Source organism: Xylocopa sonorina, chromosome 2 (assembly GCF_050948175.1).
Source record: "Xylocopa sonorina isolate GNS202 chromosome 2, iyXylSono1_principal, whole genome shotgun sequence".
Taxonomy (NCBI): Eukaryota; Metazoa; Arthropoda; class Insecta; order Hymenoptera; family Apidae; genus Xylocopa; species Xylocopa sonorina.
This window is the reverse complement of record NC_135194.1, coordinates 7,535,448-7,559,007: the sequence shown is the minus strand read 5'-3', so window position 1 is coordinate 7,559,007 and position 23,560 is coordinate 7,535,448. Positions and strand designations below refer to the sequence as shown.

At 44.8% G+C, this 23,560-nt stretch overlaps 2 protein-coding genes across 2 annotated transcripts in view; one reads left to right on the top strand and one right to left on the bottom strand.

Moving 5' to 3' along the window:
- Nucleotides 1-23,560, bottom strand: part of LOC143433344 (tubulin monoglutamylase TTLL4) — a 156,009-nt gene that overhangs the window by 96,090 nt on the left and 36,359 nt on the right. The window lies entirely within an intron of this gene.
- LOC143433102 (uncharacterized) lies at nucleotides 20,773-21,261 on the top strand. The gene has a single exon (XM_076910235.1). It carries the CDS (start codon nucleotides 20,773-20,775, stop codon nucleotides 21,259-21,261), a length of 489 nt encoding a protein of 162 aa, XP_076766350.1.

The window sequence follows — 23,560 nt, the reverse complement described above, 5'->3', positions numbered from 1 at the left end:
GAGGAAATCATTATTGCAAATGGTTTCTCGATGCTCCAAAGAATGATAAGGGTAGCAAGTGACTCTGTCCTATCGTGTAAGATAATAAATAACTATCCAAATATATTGACCAATTACTGAGCAAACAGACAAGAAAGCTATGTAAAAAAAAAAAGAGTGAAACGAATTATTTCCTACTCCAAATAAATGGTGAATAATTTTTACAATATTTACTGCAAAGAAAAGCGAGCAGAACCAGTCGCAAATACCAACTATTCTAAAGGAATAACTAAAAAATAAGGGATAGAGAGAAGACAATTGGAACACCCGTGCGGATAAATTAGAAACCAGCGAGAAGAATCGAGCCGAGTCACGTCGTATAACCGTTCGGATCGCTAATTGGTAGCGAGTATAGGGAGCTGCGTTCAGGATCATCGTCGAGCCTGGAACGCAGAAAAAGCTACTTCCGGCCGGTGGGTCCAGGCTCTTGGAACGAGCCAAATTAGTTTCGAACGGTAACTCGGTCCTTTCCGCGTTGCGGGACGAAAGAACGGACAGCCGATGGCTGCCACGAAGGTGGAAAGAGAGAGAGAGAGAGAGAGAGAGAGAGAGAGAGAGAGAAAAAAAGACTGGGAGCCCGTAAATTGGGACCGCTGCGCGATTTCTATGGGGGCCCCACGGACTTGTGGGCGGGGATCCGATCCCTGGCAACCGAGGGAAAGGATCGCGTACGGGATCGGGGCTAACTAAGTCCGACGGGAGGGTGCAGGTATTCGATCTTCCCCAAAAGCTGCCCCCCGTTTTTCACCTGATATTGCGTGTCTCGTAAAAACGATCGGTAAATGTCGACTAAATGGATACAGTGACCGTTGCGTCGCTCATTTTTAATGAACAAACGATTTCTACGTAATATGCAACAAATTAAATATTCCAGAGTCGAGAAATAGTCTTCTTCGAAGAGATTCCATATCTCAGCGAAAATTAAATATATTTATACGAAAATATATTTTTTTCTATATGCGAAAAAAGATAGAAATTAGATATGAAATAAAATAGAGAAAACTGTACGATGAAAGTAATAAAAGCTCGTGGAACTGTTACAAATACTTTAGAATTCGACGTATTTCAATCTCTGAACGCAAGTATAGATACGACGACATTGCGAAAACACGTAAAAGCGAAGGCATCACGCGCCAGCCATTCTAAGCCGACTTAAACATCCCCCGCGCGAGGATCTGCGTGGAGTTTCAGGAGGCCGGTTAATCCGAGAGCTTTTGCACGTTTTGCTAAATATCCGATGGTCTGATCGTGAGGGAGGAAGAAAAAAGGAAAACGCGAGGAGAAAACCGGCCATGCGTGGAATGGTTCTTAACCCCCTTAAAGACGATCTCTTATTCCGGATCTGGCTCTGTTCCATGGCTAGATCGGAGATCAAGGGCCGATTATACCGTTCTGAAACGGGCCTGCGCCCAGGCGACAGAATGGCTATTTGGAAAACACGAGTTCTACCTCGGCAATCTTTACACGCCAGCGGAGAAATTTAACGATACGATTTCTAAAGACTCCCTAGAGAGGTCTCGCGAAAGGTGTGGACTTTGACGCATGGGTGAACGCGTGACGAGACGCGTTGTGCACGGGGAGAAAAAAGTAACATCAACAAATTCGCACAATAGGCGGGTGGAAGCTGGGTGTAAATCGACGGAGGAACTCTTCGAGAATTTCTTTTGACACGCGATTCTTCGTACAGCTGTATATACAGCGATTCAATCATTTTTCAAGAAAAGAGAAGAGTTAACAAAAATTTAATCTTCTTCATAAGAAAATCATCCAGTTTATTAAATAGATATTCAAAGATAAAAAAAATGCCATGAAATAAAGAGAAAAATGGTGAGAAAAAACTATTTCATTGAACTAGTATAGATCTCGACAACTTTGATACATAAAGACGATGCGACAACTCTTTGAACCGTGATCGGTCGATGAAATTGTCTCAACCCTGAAAATCCTTCCAACAGAACGCATCCTCGAAACTGCCTCCTGTATATACGTGCAATCCATGAGTACATAACAGGGCGCCAAGTCACTCCTCGAGCAACATAAGATTCGTCTTGGTACTTCTCGACGGTACCGAAACGAGCTTATTAAATAGATATTCAAAGATTTAAAAAATGCCATGAAATAAAGAGACAAATGGTGAGAAAGAACTATTTCATTGAACTAGTATAGATCTCGACAACTTTGATACATAAAGACGATGCTACAACTCTTTGAACCGTGATCGATCGATGAAATTGTCCCAACCCCCAAAATCCTTCCAGCCAACAGAACACCCTCAAAACTCCCTCGTTTATATACGTGCAATCCATGAGTATATAACAGGGCGCCAAGTCACTCCTCGAGTAACATAAGATTCGCCTCGGCACTTCTCGACGGTACCGAAACGAGCGTGCACCAACGATCGAATAAGGAAATTATCCGGACCCGGTTCTAGATCGAAACAATTCTCTACGGCGAGCATAGACGGTGTCGCCGCAGAATTTTCGCGGCTATTTTCCAGGGTGTCTATAGTCGCGACAAGGATTTATCTCCTACGCGTATATCCCATTGTCGATGGAATCAAGGTGTTCGCCAGTGAACGAAGAAAATCTCGAAGGGAAAATCGAAAGCGTGATCGCGTCACGCCGATTTCCGCTGGATCCAGCTAACGCGCGGTTCTGGTCCCGCGCGGGTGGTTTCAAAGCGGAAGAATGGCCAGCCCTTGGTAGCGCGATTCTCCAGCAATGGGACCACCCGTTCCGGTGCATTAGCCCAGTCGTCGCCAGGACCGTTTCTTCCTTTGAAATTGGCCGATACGCCGATTTCGAGGCTCGTTCCCTTCTCTTTCTCCTGGCCTGTACACACGCGTATGCACGAGACGACTACCTTTTCCCTTTATTCGACCGACTGGCACTCTTCTCGCTTCACGACTGTCTGTCTTTGCTTCTTGCGCTGGCGCGCCACTTTTGTCGCAGCCAGCCTCCCATTCGAGATACAAGCCGCCCTAATATTCCGTGGCGACAGATCGCTCGCTGCTTCTTCTTGCCTCATTGTTGTGCCCCGTAGATCCTTCGTCCGCTGTTAAACGTTATTTATCGCGACGCCCCCGTTTCGAGGCTCTGTCGCCATCCTTCGTCAAGCTGACCGTAGTGGCGTGAATAATTAACCAGTCAACTGCAGAATTCAGGTTGAAGAATCTCTTACGGACCACGTAATTATAGATCAAACGTGGACGAGTGTACACGTCGCAGGGCAAATGCTTCTATCAGAAATTTTACGAAAGAAAGAAAGTCAAGTGAAACGAGGAAGGGTTACATTTTTGCTTGATAAAAAATTAACGATTTACATCTTTATATCTTTATACCAAAATTTTTGATGAAAATTGGGTGTATAATAATGTTTTATACTATATTTTCACTTGATTTAAGTGAAAGGAAAAAATAAGAATTATTATAAAAGAGCCTGGTTAGTATAATTTATATCATCGCTGAGAGATTTCTTTTTAGAAATAGAAATCTTATTCGATAATTGGATGAAACAAAACCGACTCCGTGCCATTATAGGTCATCATCGTCTACCTCATCTATCACACGGATTTTCACGAGATGCCCGAGGGACCTCGAAACCCAACCAACTCGTGGAGGAGTCGACTTTTCCCTTTTTTTTCGCCCCGCATACCTTGCCTTCCAGAGACCCTAACCATTAGAACACGTGCACCTATCAACGTAACAAGTGCTCCATCGATGCCATAAGCCGGTAGAGGGAACACAGAAAAAAAAAGGGAACATGGCTCGTCAAAGGAAACTTTTACGTACAAACTAGTGTAATGATTCGGGTCCATTTCCGGAAATTCAGACAGACTATTCTCCTCATTCTGCGCGGGAGAATTTCGTCCACGCAGAAACATCTCGAAAAATATTGCAGAAAATGTGGAACAAAATTCTAAATTCATCGTGTTTCGACATTTTCACCACAAAATATTCAGACATAATTTGTAAAACAGCTTTTACAGTTTCGAGTATTAATAAACTAATAAAAAAAAAAATCGATTCTACCTTGTGAAAAGTTTTTCTAACTCAATACAAGAGCGCACAGTGTATCGTTTAACATTGCAAAAGTTGAGAAACCGATTTGGCAGCTAACTAGCTGACTCGTAATCCGCGGGGCAAAAATTTCTACCTGCGGTGCGAAGCTCCCTGGCACGGTTGCCAAGAGCGTAACGGTCTTAAAAATATTTTCATTGAAAACATCAGGTGAGTCACGCACGCGACGAAATTCCCGTAAATATTTGCCTCGGGAATCCTCGTCAACGCAACACGTTCGCCAGCAACGTTCGAGAACGGCGTCGCACGATCGATATGTACAAATTACGCGGTCGAGGGCCCTCTCGATCGCTCGTTTCCGTTTCACGAGCCTTCACGAGCGGGCCACTTTCTGCTCGCGAGCAGTTTTACCTCGAGCACAATGCTCCCAACCTCGTCGAAGCCTGCGTAATTCTGTTTCCGCTGTTTACACGCCGGATCTCCGCGCTTTTCAAACTGTGCTAGATCGCCGCGGCGCGTAAAAAGCAAAGGAATTTCCGTCCGAGAGGAAACTCGTGGGCGGCTCGTTTAATTCAGTCCGCAGGTAATAACGCCGTTCTACCTCGACGAAGACTGTCTCTATCTCGAGGTAAATCGGTTTTCGGATAATCGTGCATTATGAAACGTTAATAGACGTTGAATACGGTCCGCAGCGGTGAAAAGAATCAGGCCCCGGACGGAGATCGGTATTCGAGCGTCCCTGGCGAAACAAGTTCGCTGGAAAATGCGCATTTCATCGTGCAGTCGAGCAGACAAAGTTCTGCACTGTTTATATCTCTAGTTTAGTTTCGAAAAATCTGTAGATCCTCAAAGAAGAATATTTAAAACTGATTTAAACGTTTATTTCTTTACTCATTCATACTCTGAGACGATGCGAAATTTCGGGACACGAACGAAAGACGAAGAAGAAATAAAATAAAAATAGCTAGGACCCTATGAAAAAAATCAATGATGGTAATCGTTACTACAAATCCACCCATCGTACACCACATCCATTTATACGCGAAACCATTCGAACTTCCAACCTGAAGGAACCCGGATGACTCAAGGGGGCACACGGTAGCGTAGACGGAAGAGGAATATTCCTAGAATTGGTCTGCTAGGAAACGCAAGATCCTGACGCTGCGCGTAAGGGCCTGTATCTCTCGCGAGGATCTACCAAGGGCCTGTATTTCCCTCCCGCACTCTATCGCGTCTCCTCGCGTCTCCTCTCCTCCCGTCCGCTCCCTCCTCTGACCGGCTTTCTGAGTCACCCTTGCACGTGTTCGATTTCAGCCCCTTTGAGCGCGTTCCTTGCCCCGCTGGCCAGGAACCTCGGTGGAGATCTTCACTGGAGCCGAACAAGGTCTTTTCTCGGCAGACCGCTCCGCCCACAGGACCCTTCCAGCTCGAGAAAAGGATCGAGGGGCCAGAAAAACCCGTCGAACAGTTTCTTCTGGCGCTAGCGCATTGTGCGCCAAGCGAAAAGGGGGGACAACGGGAGACGAGGAGGAAAAAAGGAGAGGAAAAAAACTCTAGCGGAAACTGCGTTTCTCTTGCGAAAAGTCATTGTAGCTTGATGGACCTATCTCTGGACGCATTCGCCAGTAGAAACGACGTGAATGCCACCGGCCGGCTGGCCCCGAACAGTCGCGAGAAAGGTCGGGGTGGACGTGGGCGGCGACCCTTGAATCGATCCAAGTCACCGGTAGAATCGGGACAGGGGACGTATCGGGCGTTCTGTGGGCCCGACACTCGAATTATTACCCTGTGCGGGGTTAACGGCGCTAAGAAGAATCTTCTGACTTTATACTGGGTGTTTCGCAAGTCGTGGTTCTACTGAAATGCAGGTAAACCCTGTGACTCGTCGATCTCGAGAATATTGAGACTGAAATTCGACGATTGTAAAAATTTCCAGATGAATATATGTAACCTCGATAATGTTTCTAATTAACAATGATGGATAAGGATAGAATGCTACCCCTATTTCCAAGCCTCCATTTAATCTCAGCTATTATTCAAATACGAAAAGAACCGAGACCATAGAAAATTACGATTCACGCGGTGCCAAGCGTGAAAAAAACCGCCCTATATGAAACCACCCCTGCAGAAACCCTGAAATCTCCCTCAGAGACGTGTCCGTGAACCCTGGAAACCGTGAGGAGAGAAAAAAAAATCGTAACAGCCGGCCAGCGGATCGTATTTCACCCTGGAAACGCGCGATCTATCCTCGACCTCGGTCACGAGAGATCGAGCGAGGCGAAGTGAAGTGAAATGGTCGCGTTGAAAAAGGGAAAAAAGAGAAAAAGAAAAATACGCTGCGGCCCAAAAGGGTCGATCGCGAGTCCCCCTTCTTGCGTGCCATCGAAGACGTCCGACGAAATCGAATAGACAGGATACCGCGATGACACGGTCCGCGTTAATCCAACGATAGAAATCTCTAAGCCGCTACCGGTCATCCAGGCAAGATGGCGGCCAAGGCACACCGGGCGACGCGCCACTGGAAATGTATAATTTATAACGATAATCCTTTAAGAATGGATCCGTGCCCCAGAGGCAGATTCACGGTTCTACGACCTTCAATACGGGACGACACCGTGCGCACCACCCTCGCCACGGTCTCTTTCTACGTTTCCCATTCGCCCTTTTCAGAATCCTCCCCTAACCTCTTCTCCTTTTTTTTTTCTCCTTGCGTGGGTCCCGCCAATGAATCTCGGATAGACGAATCTGCAGGGAGTTCCGTTTGGCCGTCGTCCCGTGTGTTTACATAGGTGCGAGACTCGCTAGACTGTTTATTTAGGAGCATAATGGGAACTCGTAAATGGAAACGGATCCTCCGCTTCCACGACAGGATCCATCTTCGTGAATCGTTCTCCTCGACGCTTTCCGCCAAACGATCCACGGTGGAAAGCTCGAGGAGAGACGCGCGCAGGAGTACGCACGAGGACGCTGAAGGGACGTTTGCCTACCCTCTCGATCTGGTGTACCGAGCGATGTTTGTTATTAGGATTTTTACGTTCTCGCGTCGACGCGGGACCAGTTCCCGTTGACTTACCAGTTTATCGTATCTCGAGAACTTTTCAATGCGAGGAATTTCGAGGTTTAGAACGAGGTCTATCGATTTCGAGTAATACACCCGAAGCTTGATATTAAGCTGGAGTTTGTATTGACGCTTCGACTTTCAGACGACACGAAGTTTAAGTGGTTCGATTATGCGCGTGTTTGAACGAGACTCTGATCTCTTCATAAGCGAACATTTGATAAATGCGGGGTATTAACACGGTCGTGGACAGCTACTGCACGTACGGTACACGATGTGCAATTTTGTTATTTACCATTGCAGTAGCCGACTCTCTCATCTATCAGACATCAAAATTGTATTTACAGAAGCAAATGTGAATTTAGACCGTCCACGAACGTGTTAATGGACACTATTTAGTAGACCATTTATTTTACTGTAAGTGGTGGTCGATATGTGCGTACCAAGTTAAGTGAACTTTAATGGCTGCAGTTTCATTGCTCGTGCACGAGACAGTGGATGTGGATTGCGCGATTGATTGAGCGATTAAAATAATAAATTAATATGATAAATCTTCGGGGACAGAAAGGTACGTCGAATTATATAAAGGTTTACAGTTCCAGACTGGTTTCAATATTGTTGGTACGACCGATGGTGATATTATCCTTACATTGAAAAGCGTTTAACTTTTTATATCTACCAAATGAATAATCACTCACGTTATCCTTAACTATCTACTTCACAGTTTCGCAAACGCTCACTAAAAATTCTGAAAGCGACGTGGAAAACAACGAAACACTGTTTGCTTTAGCATTAAAAATTGGTAAACGTTTCTTTATTCTAATAAGTTTCTATTTTATTTATCTAATATATCTGTGTTATCATTTACCATAACTAAAAACTCAAATTTACTTGAAAAAATTTTCGAACTTGAAAAGTGTTGCTCGATGAGAAAAGTTTAAAAATTACATTTCGTCAAGTATTATACGTGTTTACCTGATAGAGAGAACGTAAATCTACGACTCTATAATAGAGAATACCTAAAGCAATCACAAAAATAGCGAAAACTATATTAAAAGTGTAACAAACACGAATACATTGCAAAAAAAAGTAGTCTCACAAAACATTCAACCCTTCAGTACCAACAATACTGCAACTCGTTGAACACAAACAACGAAACCATACCACAGCAAAACATGCTCCTGGAGCGAGCAACTGAAAGCTACATAACGGACATAATCAATCAACAGTAATATGGGAAGTCCCTGCGTTTCACACGTTTCGTTCGAAACACGCCATTGAATGGTACGTGTCGGTGAATCGAGCTGGCGAGTTAGCGCTCGTCCCTTCGAGGCCTTTTTTCCACGGGATTCCAGCACCCACGAACGTTCGATTTGCCTTTGAATCGACGCGGCAGGTCCCGGGGATCCTCGCATCCGGCAGGATCCTGAGAAGATTTCGAGACGACACCCGTGGACAGTGATCTATGTCCGGTCTCGAGCGAATTTAGACGCGCGCTCTGCGTTTCGCTTCGACCTGCCTCGTCTAGCGGTGAATCGAACACTGCAGGTTCGAGCCTGCACAGGGGGATACCAGATCGATTCGAAATGCTATCTTTGCCTGTCTCGAACTGACGTAATCCACTGCGAAAAATGGCCCTTTTCGAATCGAAGCTAAACGTGACCGAATCGACGTGGAACCTCTTAAGAAGACGATACATCTTGGGTACGTCTGTGTGGATGACGCTGTTTTTTGGAGAATTTCAAAGCGAATTTAATTTCAAATTCTGATCAAAGATCTTTTTTCTGTTTTCAATATTATTTGATTTATTTTCTGAAGCCGCAAAATATTATTTATTTCGATTTTTTCAACGTAATAAATTAGTGTAAGTCCCGTGGAATGCAACTGATTATTATATAAATTAATCGCATTGATATTTTTACGATCGATAAACACGAAGTAAAGGGTGATATACATTTCAGGTTTCCGAAGCAGGCTGCATAAAAAGCAGAACCGTCGATGCAGGTTCGAACCTGCACCAGGAAGATCGTTCTATCGCTTCCTTTGAATGCCTCGACTTTGCGCGATGCAACGTGAAAAGAAGCTTTCTAGAGCGCGACAATAGGCGAACGTGTTCGAACTTGCACAAGAGCAGAGGAAAAACTTGCTAGGAATTTCGTTCTCATCCTACGCTATCTTCCTCTTTTTTAATAAACCTGTCGCCTTCAATTTTCCATATAATTCCCTCTCACTAAAACGTTAGATACCAGCCATAAAAAATTCTTCTACGATAGAATCTCGATTAGAGATTTTTGCTGAGGACATTTTTCATCCACGAAGAACGTTGATAGCGATAAAAATTTTTAGATTAACTTGTACTCTCACAAGCTACGCGATTAAAAGTATTGAAAAACCCAGCACGGAATGATTTTAAAATATATGCAAGTTTTACGTTTTTCCATTTCTTTTCGTTCTTTATGCAAATTAGCGTGTTTTCATTCTCCGTGTATTTATTTTTCTTAATTCGACGTATGATAATTTTGGTAATACAGGTCTGCAAGGGAGACGTAAATATGAATCCTAATATTATAAATTACAGCAAGAGTAAAAAGTTGAAGATAAGTGAGATGTTCCGAAGATTATTCGAATTAAAGCACGTATGTAGGTAGGAACCACGGTGGGCGTCCATTTTGATTCGATGATAACTCTTCTTGGCGAGAAAAAATATAAAAACAACAATTTCAAAATACATACATCAAGCTCGATACTTTTCCATATCTTTTTAGTTTCCATGCAAATTCGCGTGCTTTCTTTTTCCGTATATTTATTTTGCTTAATTCTACGTATGATAATTTTGGTAATAAAGGTGCGTAAGGGAGACATCGTAAATATGGAACCCCCCAATACCATAAATTACAGTGAGAATTAAAAGTTGGAGGTAAGAGAGATGTTTCGAAGATTATTTAAATTAAACCACGCGTGTGGGGTAGGAACCGCGTGCGTGGGGCGTCCATCCTGATTCAATGATAACACGTACAACTAAAAAGTATTTAAAAACCGTGCAGAAAACGATTCAAAATATATACATCAACTTTTATACTTTTCCATTTCTTTTATTCGTTATGCAAAGTCGCGAGCTTTCTTTTCGCATATATTTATTTTATTTACTTCGAAGCACGATCATCCGGACGATAAAGATGCATAAGGAAGACATAATACGTACAAATCCGTGAATAAATTGCAGAGGGCATAAAAAGTCGATAAGAGGCATCCGTTACAAAGATAATTCGAATTAAAATCACGTATGTAGGCAGGCACCGCGATGGGCGTCCATTTTGATACGATGATAATTTGTTTTGAGGATAAATCGCAGAAACGGCCGGGATTGACCCAGAATCGAACCCACCCCACGCCGTACAGCTGGCGATACAGATAAAATTAATGCCAAGTAGGTTAGCGGGCGAATCAAAAGTATCGCGGAAGTCAAACATACATTTTTATACTTAGCAGCTGGGAGGCAAGTACGAACACGTTTCTCCGACAACAGGAGCGGTTGAGAAACGGAATTGTACTTGCCTGTGGCAGGTTCGAGCCTGCACGGAAGAAAGCAGATCGATTTGAAAAGGAAGGAGCCTTTTCCTCTTGCACAATCTTTCGCGTTCAGCCTTCCACAGGTTCGAACACGTCCGAACGTGCATCGAGCTCAGACTCTCCGACAGTCGATCGTCCCCTTTCATTTATCAGCAGGTTTGATAACACGAGTCTCGTACCATTACCTGTACACGGTTCGATCAAAGTCGGTTTCGAATGACACGATTTCACTGGAGTGCTGTAATTTTCGGGACTCTTCGGACGAATTAAGTTCCCTGATAAATTGTACGCTACACGGCCTTACGTGGTCCAATCGAGTCCAGTAATTGAACCACCGATTGACTAGAATTAAAAAAAAAAACGAGAAATTTCTTAAAAGCAGAATCTCTCCCAAATTAGATATACAACATTGATTTCTTTTATATCTCAATAAAAATTCTCAGCAATTTAATTTAATATGCGATCTAAATTAGTTTGCATTTTGTATAAAGCGAAACGTAACGTTCCGCACCAACAAAACCCCTCAACATTTCCAATATCTGGGAATCGAGCGCAACATTACGCGCAGCATCCCGTTAACGAGATCAACCAGTTAGAAACGATCTCCTAACCCAAATGTTCAACCCTTCTACCTGGGTTGAACCGCGCGACGAAAGGGTTAACGGAAGTCGAGCGACAATAGGCGAGAGGGTTCGAGGAAAAGAAAGGGTTCACCTGTGAAAGGGTTACGAGGATCGAATAAAAGAATCTCGGTCCGGCTCGAGGCAGGCGTACCGCGCGACAAGTGCACCGAGGAGTGCCAATAAAAAAGTATTCGAATCACGCGCGTCCGATAAGCGAGCAGCGACGCGCGCGCGTTCGTTCGCGCGGACTCGCACCTGGTCTTTTCCAGAAAACGGGGAAAGAAAGGCTGCACATGTCGGCAGCTGCGAAAAGTGTATTTTCTTCGCGCGAACGAGCCTGACGGTGGTTGCGTTTCACCTTCGTTTCACCGTGTCTCGTCGCGTCAACCCTTAAAGCAGAGAGTGAGTAGACCAAGAGACCTCTTTTCACCCGCTCGATTCGTCCTACCCCGATCGAAGCGTCCTCCCCTGGACGATTACGTCCAATGGACCGCGGTCCACATGTACCCCAAGCGAGATGCACGTGTGCCCATTGTGCAGGTTTGACCCTTTTTACCTGGGACCTGGTGGTGGGCCAGGAGCGCGGAACCGGTGCGCGAGGGTGGGACGCAGTTTCGAAAAGGGAACAAACGCCGCGCTTACCCCGTACGGTGGGCCCCATTCAGACGATGTAAGATATGCATCTACGGGGTTGAATAGGCCAGAAAATAGGGAAATTCCGTTCGAACGTTTTCGTGATTTTGAATAATATTGCATCCCCCACCAGGCTTTCTCCAACGGTGGAGTTTCTCAAAGGGATAGAAAGGGTCCGCGGACGGTCGTTGTTATTGTGCCCCCTTCCTGAAAACTTTCTGGACCGGTCCAGGGGGACACAAAGGATTCCGTGCGTTGGCCAGTCGCGTCGAAACGAACGCGTCGAGGATTTTGGATAGGAAAACGAACGCTAAGGGATGATCTCGTGATCGGGATGTGGCTGGGAGACATCGTCGATTCGATCTTTGTCACGATCGCGTCTTTTTGATTTAACGTGGCTCGTTCGCGCCGGTTCGTTTCACACCTCTGTTAATTCCAGCCGTACACGAATTTCGCGTGTCAACCGTTTAATATCCCTCGAAATTGAATTACGCGCGCGTTTGTTTGGCCCGGCTAATTTAAGCCACGGTGCCATCTAAGTTGTCGACAGAAGATCGTATCTCTTACCTTTCTGGCGCGAGGCGCTTCGTGACAGATGGACGTTCTCACCGCCTTATCGCTCACCTCCAACAGAAGTAAAAAGGAATGTCGTTAAAAAAATTTAATCGATTCGATAAATGTAAGTATGCGTAATAGATGTAATGCGAGTTGAAAAGTTGGTGGCGGGAATGCGTCTTTTCGCAGCTTGTCCGGCCAATGATTTGTTGGCCAGCTTAATCTACTTGTGCGATCGTCGGACGGTGATGAAACCCCGTACGCGTTTACACCGGCGCACAAATGACCACGTTCTACATGGCGATCATTAAAAGTAATAAGAACCAACGACGATCCCTCGTACTTGGCCCGCGAACTTGCCAATTAACTTTCGATTAATGTAAAAAATTGTTTAAATAAGTAGCCGTTTCGAGGGTTGCGTTTCCAGTCGTGTAATCTCTTTTTCGAGCGACTAAAGAATGTATATATATTTATTAAGTCGAGAAGAAGCGGTGCGCGCCATAAACTCACCCCGTTAGAAAGGGCGCGCTAGGGGAGAGAGATAAAATTCCAATTACGAAGATCACTATCTGAGGAGGCTGTAGCCTACCTGCCGAAAACGATTACCAGCGTTATAGAAGCGAGAAACGAAAAAGGAATACGGTAGCCCATTCTTTCGGGTTATTTTTCACCCGAGGGCAAAACGGCCGATCATTTTTTGTCTACCCCTGCGATCATTAGTTTCCATTCTCCCATTTCTCCGTCTTCCCCTTCCTGACACAATGTTGCAACACATTCTGTGATCGATACGACACGCTATGTTTGCGTCGCATTAAAAAAAAAAAATATTTGTCTCTGTAATTAGTTCAAGGTGGAGTTCTTTTTTTTTTGTGTTAAGCTTTTTTTGAGGCTTTGGAATGTCACTGATGGACATTCCACGTTTCGACAATAATGCATCGTTGCAACGTGAATAAAAATTCAAACGATGCAAAGTATTTGTTTTTAGTATAACGTTGTTAATTAAACTTTCAGGACTGTTACTTTCATCCGTTAGAAGGAAAAGGACGAAATGTCTTTCGACCAGACTGCAGACGAGCAGAAGTACAGAGTCATCGAAATTTAACGAACCTATTAAGAGCCCACTTGAAATGTATCACGAAATCGTTACCTAGATGATCATTAAAATGATTCGACTAATGAAACCCTGTTTGTATTTAAAAGAAAACACGCACACGCACGAGAGAATTATTGCTAATAAACATATGTCTTGTTCGAGTCTCGTTAAGTACCTCAAGAAAAGACATTTCGCATTATACCCGTGTACTTCTCTCCGCAAAGAACTCGAACATAAAACCAAAAGATCCATAACTGGACGGTATCTCGTCGAATCGATACCACCGATCGATTCCGTGTCCAGCGAGTTCGGCTTGACAATTTCGATGAAGAAACGATTTAAAATCCGGCAAAGAAAAGGGAAAGAAACGTCGGCGAAGGAAAACCGAGACATCCAACGGGACGTATGGCCATTATTTTAATCCGAAACCGCGAGTCCGCCAGCAAGAAAGCCCCTGCGTCCGTTCCTTATACCGTAAAACAAACACGTAAACAGGCAGCGTCATGTAAGCAGGTAACCAAATCCGTGGAGGGAAACCTGGTATCTCGATCATGAAATCAGTACGATTACACGCTCGAGTGGGAGAGGGACAACGGCTGTGTAGAGGAAAAGAGAGAGAGAGAGAGAGAAGAAGAAGAAGAAGAAGACGAGAAAAAGAGCGAGAACGAAGAAGGGTGGAACGAGAAGGATGGCCTTCTGGGTGCACCTGCCGGTGACGTCAGAAGGGACTTCTTGTTTTGAGCTGCACAGCCCCGGGGGTCACTACTACTGTTTCAGCCTGGGACATCGGCTTCTTCTCTTCCTTTCTTTTCTCCCATTACGCGTAGCACAAGCTACACGGAGGAACTGCGAGACGACCACTCATCTCCCCTTTGCTCGGCCATTATTTATATGCTAATGAAAAACCCCCGTGAAAAGGCACGATATCCTCTCCTGCCTACGCCCCGAGATATCATCCGACGGGGGATCGAGAGAGGGGAGAGGGCGATCAGCCCGCTGAAACGCCGATTCCGTCCGGTTACGTACCGATGATGTAACTTGGCTGGGTGTAACCGCGAACGGAGCCAGCGGAACCACATGGGAATTGCTTATTTCGGTTATTCCTTCGCCAGCCTGGCCCAGGAAACCGCTCGAGTACCTTAACCTGCACCGTTTCTCGCCCGTTGCTGCGGCGAGTGAACTTGGAGAATCGTACGACAGATTTTGTAACCTTGCCGACTGATAAAAACGATTCGTTTTCGCAAAAACGAAAGCAAAGTTGTACTATCGTTGGATCAGTAATTCGACAAACTGATAGCTAAATTGTATAGAGTTACTGAAAACGATTTCTTAACATGTTCATCGTCGCTCCGTTATAGCGATACGTTCGCACGATGACAAGCTGATTTCTGTAGCGTCATCCGGGAATGAAACAGGGTTGCCATCACCCAAAGCGACAGAGCAATCAGAGAAACGAACCGAGATCGAAACACGAATTACTAATCTCTGGTGCGTGTCGCCCTGAGGTACCATCGGTGCCGAACGCGGGGCGGCGATGCATAACCGGGCCATTTCAGGCTTATTACTTAAAATGTCCGCGAAAACGTCCGTGAACAGATAGAATCGGAGCCCTGGTGGACGGCGTTTTAATCAAGATCGTGTCACTTCGCTCGCCTAATACAACCGAGCGACGTCAGGATCGCTGGACCAACGTAAGCCAGCGTTTTATCTGATGAACGCCCGTCCCGCCATGGACATTTGCATAATCTAATATCTCGCAGGCTGAACCGTAGGCAAACAACTATACGCCTCGAGTTTCCTTTTGGGGGAAAAAAAATATCGGTGCCTGACACCTCGTTCCAAGGACAGAGATAACGAAGATGGCCGGATAAAGTAACGACTGAGAGGAACGTAGCGACGTTTTACGGCTGTTTCTTTCTCCGTACCAACAGTTTTGCATGAGATTTCAATCGGATTAATCATGGATGCCTATGGAAGCTTGAAATTACACGCTTCTACCATCGCTAATTCAAAAGTTTCTCTGCTTATTCCTTGCGTTACGAGAAAGTTATTGAATAGAGTGTAGCAACCCTCGAAACAGAGCGTCATCCTAATCTTTAATTGTATCATCCCTCGAAATTAATCAAACCATAATCTACTGCATCCCCTTTACGCTTCCAAACTTCCAACATTTTATTCCACACCAAGCCTAATATTTGACCGAATTATAAATTTTCCAAGTAATTCTATATCCCAGAGTCTCTCGATAAAAGATTGAAAATATCTTCGATGAGAATTGCAAATTTTCCAGAAACCACGACGAAAACTAAACCGTTATCGTTAAGCTTCGCGATTTGCAAGGGGGTAGCTCTATTAAATCCCCGTATCGGGTTAATAAAACTGGGCGAACTATTAAATATTTAACCGGTAGTAGAAACCGTCCTTGTTCTGTCCGCGGCGGTTGACGTTACCATTAATCGTTAAAATTCAGCTTATCGGAACCAGTTCGAGCGTATTCTTTTCTGGAGCCGCGATTGCACGCACGCACGCAGGCACGGACGCGTATCAGCAATTAAGTCGGTGATTCTAAATCAGAGTGAAAGGGGCGGCCTCCGAGTGATTAGGATTCGACGACCGTATTAGGAACCGGTTGTAAAGCCCATCCGGAGGGAGTCAAGAGCGAGGAGACGATTTTTTTTTTTCAAGGGCCGTAAATGACGTCGCCGGATGCACGTTGACATGCAGGTTGACATGCGCCATTATAGCCACCGTCGGGCGAAATATTCGTGTATCTGTTCGCCTGACCGGTTTCCATTCGCGCAGGAAGTCAGATACGCGAGAAATTGCCGGTTTCCTCAATTTCCTTCGCCGCGAATCAATTTGAAAAAGATACGAGAAATGCGTTAGAATCATTAAACCACGCGGACTCGAAAGTGTTGTACAAGATTCTGCTTGGATAACAGGCGACAAAGACTGCGGGTTTTTAGACTCGAGTGTAACGCCCAATTAAACGATCATCCCCATTTATGGCGAGGCAATGAATGCGCAAACTTAATTTTTCAGTAAAAGAGTGTGATAAAGTAAGCTCTGAAATAAATACAGTCAATCCTCCTATAACTAGATACTCTTAATTTTATATATGTACTGAATTATATTTTGTTTTTTTGTAGTTATAAAATTTCATTTCGTAATCGTATGCGCCGTAACTTGGTGTTCTGAGAATTCAATTTTCATGTAACGCAGAACGAGTCGACATAATTTAGATTTTACTTGCTTTTGAAATTTTTATAACGCGGTTTCCATACAACACGGTACGAATTAATCGCGTTACAGGGGGGTTGATTGTGTTGGCATCCTAAGAATTTCTATCTCGAACATCTTATCCCACATTTTATTCAGCAGATAAATATCTACAATTTATCGAGCTGCAAATTGAAGGGCTTGGCGTAAGGGAAGCGATATTATCTAAAGCGATGCAAAACACAGGCATGCATGTATAACATCTACAAAAATAATAGATCGACTTCGAAAATAAATTTACTAGCATATACCAATACATATAAGGTTGCAAAACAACGTGACGTACAATCTAAGAAGAATAACTCGTATTAGTCGTTCAAAAAATGATGTACGACTAAACATACGAGAACTACCGCCACCATACAATACATCGCAACAAATCTGACGCGAACAATTCGCATCGACTATTAAAAGAATAGTCGTCCATTAAAAAAATCATACGAAATGAAAAACTTACTCGTGTGCAACGAATTCTTGATCGATCGGTAGGCAAACTTCCGTACGCGAACTGACCAAGTCTATCTGATCGCGGGGACGAAAAAACAGACTACGAGAGTACAATCAGAGAGGAGTGCAAGAGTGGCGGTGTCTTCATGAAAGTAAAATCATTTCCTGCCGTCGCAGGTACGTCCTCCCTGCAGGTTCGACGAGCACGTTCGCTTCACCTGCCTCGTCGACTGTTGCTTGAAAGCGCAAAGTGAAAACAAATACCCCCGATGTACCTGTCCTCGACGAGGGCAGACGGTACCCCACGAAGCGGCCCATCGTGGTGGCCCTACGGGATTTACCACGACCTTCGAGAACCCTCGTTCAGACGTCGACAGGTTCTTTCGGGGCAGACGCTTGCCACGGCACTGCGCCAGCCAGATTTCCAAAACTACCGTACCAACGTTTCTCTCGTGCTCGTAACCAGCCCTACATTTTTAATAATCGAGAAACTCGAAGTATTTGACGGTGAAAATTTTTTTCTAAATATCGACCAAGTTCTTGATAAATGATACGCGAGTATTTCCACGATGGAAGTAAAAATGGCGAAAAAGTTTGGTAAAAATTGGTAGCAGTTCGACTTATCTTCGAAATGTAGCCTGAGATGTATTACGTAAAGGTAAACGTGCACGGTTCAACTTAACTGAAAGACACGATGGGCCGTTGCAATTGAAAGGTTGTTAACTTCTTAGGAGGACAATTTACACGGTTCGATTTAATTGGATTTACAAAGCTGTTCAACAATGTACAAAGTGAAAGTAAAGTGAACAGTATAAATTACCATTTCATTAAACTGCTCGACCTTATTGCAATTACATTCTTTATTTCGCTAAGTAACGACAAACTGTTATCGAATCAATCGATCCTATTCATTTACAGAAATAGGGGTACTGTTCCAATTGCGTGCGGTGACATTTGACGATAGGAAAACTGAAGAAAAAAAATTATCTATTTCGATTCTAAAATAGATACAACATAAATATTCTAATCAGAATAATCGCGCAATATACATTTATTATTTTTGCATTCAAGAAACAAAAAGGAGAAACGACGCTTCCACGGCTTCCAATGGAACGCGCGCCATTGCACCGTTCCATTATCGCATCTCTTCTGGAATACCAACAAAAAGAGACGAGGAACATTCCCTCTAAATTACGAACGTGGATTCACGAAATAAATAATGAAATAATTAATTCCAGGATCGTAGCCATCAACAAGTAGGCAAAAAGATCCACCTGATTCGAGCGGGGAAAACAGGTCGTCCCGAAAAAAGCGGCGAGCCTCGAAAAAACTTGTTAATGCGACAGACCCAGAAGGGAAGCGGAGGGAGCGGGCGGGAAAAGGAAGAGGCGCGGCGAAACGTAATAAAAAAGAAAAAAAAAGAGAAAAAGCAGAAAAAAAAGAGAAAAAGAAGCGTGCTTTTTGTAGAGGGCTCGTAACGTACGCTGGTGCACGGTGCAGGAGGGTGCGGCACGATTCCCCGCAGGGATGGGGAACGGAGCCCTTCCGCGAGGAGGGAAAGCAGGTCCGTGGCGTGGTTAATGACTCTGAGGGGTGCCGTCGCTATCTCGAGGCGTCTAGACGCGCTCGGCCCCTAAATCTCTGGGACTCACCCGGGGGTAATGGAGGAAGCCGGCGCGCGTTATTGCCGCGCGTTAATTGCTATAACTTCCAGACCCCTCCGCCAACTTGTTGATTTAAACGTCGCCGGAATTGCGTCCACATGGCCCACCCTTCGCATCGAATAGACCGCGTCTTATTGGTGGTATTAATCCTGACGCGGACGGATACAAATGCTCCGCGTAAAAACGGAATGCGAACCGCCTGTCGTCTACTTGGCGTCGATTTAATTCCATTCTAGTGGATTATCGGCGACAAGAATCCTCTTAAGGACAGGGCTCCACTTTGGGGCATGTTCACCGATTTTACGCGAAGGGTGCTTTCTCTGCATCGAGTATCTTTTACCAACTTCATTTCACGGGGTGAAAAACATATATTTACTGGCATCTATGGCGCGCGTAGAGCGCAGAAGAACGCGTCGACGCATCGCGAATTATATTTATTGGTTAAAAAAAAAAAAAAAAATAAGTGCCAAGTACTCGCACGCATGTGTCCGCGACTTAACACGCGTGCACGCCACGAAGGAAAGCAAAGTGTTTTCGAAAGCGATGAAGTAACGAGGAGATAATAACATGACACAGGTATGCATATGCGGCGTGTGCATCGATTTCCTGTTCCCAGAGCGATATATGGAACAGCAATGAAAGTTTATTGAAAGGAGTTCCCGTATTGCCTTTAATCACGACACGAGGCTTAAGAAGAGAAACGAACCGTTTATACGCACGTCGATGTATATTTTGCAACAAAATGCGCTTTAAAAGACTATTCGGGACGCGTGTTTTCCGTAAATCTCGTTAAACGCGCATCGAAAGTCGCGCGAAACGATCGCGATAAAGAAGTATACACGGTATCATTACCAAAATTTAAAATGACGTTGAAAAATACTACGAACGATAATAAGTTCAAAGAAAAAAAAAAAGAAGAAGAAAGGCGGTAATCGACCGCTGTTACCCTTCTAACTCGACGGATTTCTTCATCGGTCCCAATCACGTCCGTAAAAGGGGACGATCGATAAACAATGATCGAAATTCTGAGATCTCGTTCGAGAAGATTGCAGAAAGAGAGAGAGAGAGAGAGAGAGAGAGAGCGAGGCGAGGTACGAATCGAGTTGGTACTCGCATCAGAAACGGTGAAACCTGTCGCAACAGGTTCGAGCTGGTCTTTCCCCGGAACGGGCAAATATCCACCCTTTTGATCGTGGTCGGTAAAAGGGCCCCGAAAGAGAGAACCCCAGGCGGGTTCGTTCGGTTCGTCCTCGATGGAAACTGGAGAGGAGCCAAAGGAAAGGAAGGATCCACCGTGAGCGAGGGGGTGATCGCGGGGGTGGGTGAAGAGAGGCTGTGTGCAGGTCGGGGTGGTAGGTCGGATTAGTGTCGGAGGGTGTCAGAGGAGGGAGAAGAGCGGCAGATGGTCGGCGTGGACCCTGACGTGGGAAGCTCCGAATTCTCCAAGTTCCCACAGCCAGAGTGCACCTGCCCTCCCCACTCTGTCACCCCGTCCTGTTCAGCCGGGCCTATATAAGGTCCGGGGTTGCTCGGTCTAAAGCATCATTCGCTCACTAGCGTTTCGTTCCAAAGCAACTCAGAAAGGCATACACGCACGATTATTCCTCTCGCCTCTGCACGCATCATCCTCTCGAGGCAAGCGTACCGCTGTTTCGAGCTAGAGACCCGCACGAGTTTCACCTAGTTTGCGCCGCGCTCCACCCGGGTTCATTCGAGTCCTCGAGTGTACACACGGACGTACGACGACGCTCCTTTAAAACCGGTTCAGTGCCACCAGTCGAGAATCAGTAAGATGGCCGCCGCTACGATCAGCCACGTGTTCGATTACGAGAACGAGCTCAACGACAATCTCTACAACCTGAAGATGTCGGGCAAGAACACGACCGGCAACAAACGCATCCGCGGTGTGCTCAAGCCGATCCTACGGCTGCTCAAGAAGAAGACGAACAGGGGCAAATACGGCAAGGGCCAGAAGGCGATGCCGCAGGTGGAGATATTCACCGAGGAGGTCGACAACCAAAACAACGCGAACGAGGCCTTGGAGAGGAGGCTGCTCGCGGAACTGCAGGACGCTGAGGAAGGAGCCGCGATCACTGTCTGCCTCGACGGACAGATGACAGTTGTACCGGTTGTACCTGGTCAGTGCTACGTGCCCGTTCATTTCGCGCACACCCACGCCGGGGACTTCTACTGGACGACCCTCAGCATGGCTGACAGTGACCTGTGTTACAAGGAACGCGCCTTCTCCCAGAATCAAACGCCCGAGATGCAAGTCGCGTGAACACGCAACTGGAACACCGAGAGATCCTCATCTACCTCACCTTCGATTCGAACCTCTCTTCGAGTGATACGAAGGTACGATCTCAACGAGAACCAACACCCTACGATCGTCAACTTGGACATCGAGCGATCGAGCACTCGTCTACTTTTAAGAGGAGGAACAAGAAGAAGATGACCAAGAGTATCTGCTCTGAACGCAGATTCATTTTAGATAAGAGTATATCGAAACTGTGATAAATAGGTTATAGTTTCCTAACTGATCGTTGCTCACTGAGAACGAGATTGTGAAATATCACGTGCACCATGTTGCACTTGTACGTAGGCTAAAATATCAGTTAGAGAGAAAAGTATTTTATTTTTTGTACTACTTTTTTTTTAATTAGATATTGCGACACGCTACAAAACAGTTGGTCGCAGTTGTGATACTTGTACCTACTAGAGCTTAATTGTTGTAACGTATACATTGTGATATCGGCTTTAATATCGTCGTACCGACGAGACTTCCTACTGTCTTCCAATTTAAGACTAGAAATAAATCTAACTGTAAACTCAACCGATCTGCTTCTTCTCGTTACACCCTTCCACACAACCCTTAAGTACCTTAGCCATAGATTAGCGTGTAAGCATTTGAAAAATTCGTACGAGTCGCTATTTCAAAAAATTTCTAAATTAGTTCGAGCATTCCCATAAAGAGATATTTCGTCGAAAGAGATTCTTTGGGGAATCCACCTGCGATCTTTGAAAATTACCAGCCCTTCGTAACCGGCAGTACCCTCGAACAAAGGTTCCCGGCTGAAAAGGCTCTATTCATACCTGAAACTAGTTTGAGAAAGCCCTCGAGGTCTCTTTTCACGGGCAGCCCTTTGATTCGAGCGTCGAGAAAAGATTGAAAAAAGTCTCCTCAGGATTTCGAATCGACCGTGGCGGGAAAAGGTTCCCATGCAGATGTCGCACGATACTACTCGCTAGGGAATTATTGGAGATTCAGGGCGCGGAATGTTTCCCACGAAATGCGACGGTTCTCTAGAAACGTCCACAGCGTCGGGATGCAAGTCTTAATCGCAGAAAAAGCTTGGACATTTCCGTAATTTTCGTTTTTAACATAATTAAGGGGAATTCGTTATTGCCTTCTATGTCCTCGTTCAATCATCCTTTTTCATATAGGTAATCAATGTACACACCTGTGATTCCCCGTATAAAGTAAAACTGGTTTCTTACGCAACAACTAAGAAACTGATTGACTTCTCTTATTTTCACGATTCTTATCGTGACGAGAATTAAATATGTTTCAATATCAAAAATTAATTTCTAACAGCCACAAATATTTCCCTATCGAAATTAGCACGTACTTGGAGAATTAAACGGCTGATTGGAATAAAGCGTCGAAACTTAACGCAAGCTGACAAGTTAAAGAAAGGAGCGGATTCAGCGGAACTGATATGTAAACTATACATTATACGAGTTGCTATTAGATGAAAATTCTTTTATTGAAAATACGAACACGTGTTGCCCATATGTGACAACCACATGACCGCCAGCTTGGATGGGGTCCGCAAATTCGCATGATTTTCCCTGACCGTTGGGGGTAAGCGACCCTTGAAGCCGAAATAACAAAAGATTGCGGTGCGCGCGACGCTCGTGCATCAGATAATATAATGGGAAGGGCGCATAATTCGAGGGGTTGCGGTTCGACGATAGGGTTAATACAATTTTCTATTTACTTAGCAATCACTGAGGTATGGAGTGATTGAATGAGCGTCGAATTGAATGCGTATGCGTACCACTTTTCAAGGGCACAATGCAAGCGCAAATGTTACGCTGAAGTTAAAAATGGCGCCAGGTACTGGTGACGCTGAATTAACAATCTAATAATTAGAAATGAGTTTCCGTACGCTATCTTCCTAATAAACTATTCTACTTGAACAACATCAATTAATTATTGGAATTTTGGCGTTAAATGAATTGTTTCTAAAAAGTCAAAATGCTGCAAGTGATTCTTTGAAAAATGTAATAATTGTTTCTTATATACGCAGTGTAAAAGTAGTTAAAGACTGGAGAGAAGGAGGAAATGAAGTGCTCGGCATCCTGCTGAGTAGGCAACCCTTCGTACTAACCTGTATTAGGACCAACCTTAAATACACACACACACACAGAACGACACGGTGAGAAAGTAGCGAGACAAGCTACTCTGGTGCGATTCGGCAATTTCGTTTTATCGCGAAAAGTAATGGAACTTTACAAACAATTATGTAAATTTGACATTCAATGACAACGTCAGCAACGCCCAATTAACGTTAAAA

Excerpts from the sequence above, each read along its gene's own strand:
- LOC143433102 (XM_076910235.1), top strand. The coding sequence starts at position 20,773 with ATGGCCGCCGCTACGATCAGCCACGTGTTCGATTACGAGAACGAGCTC.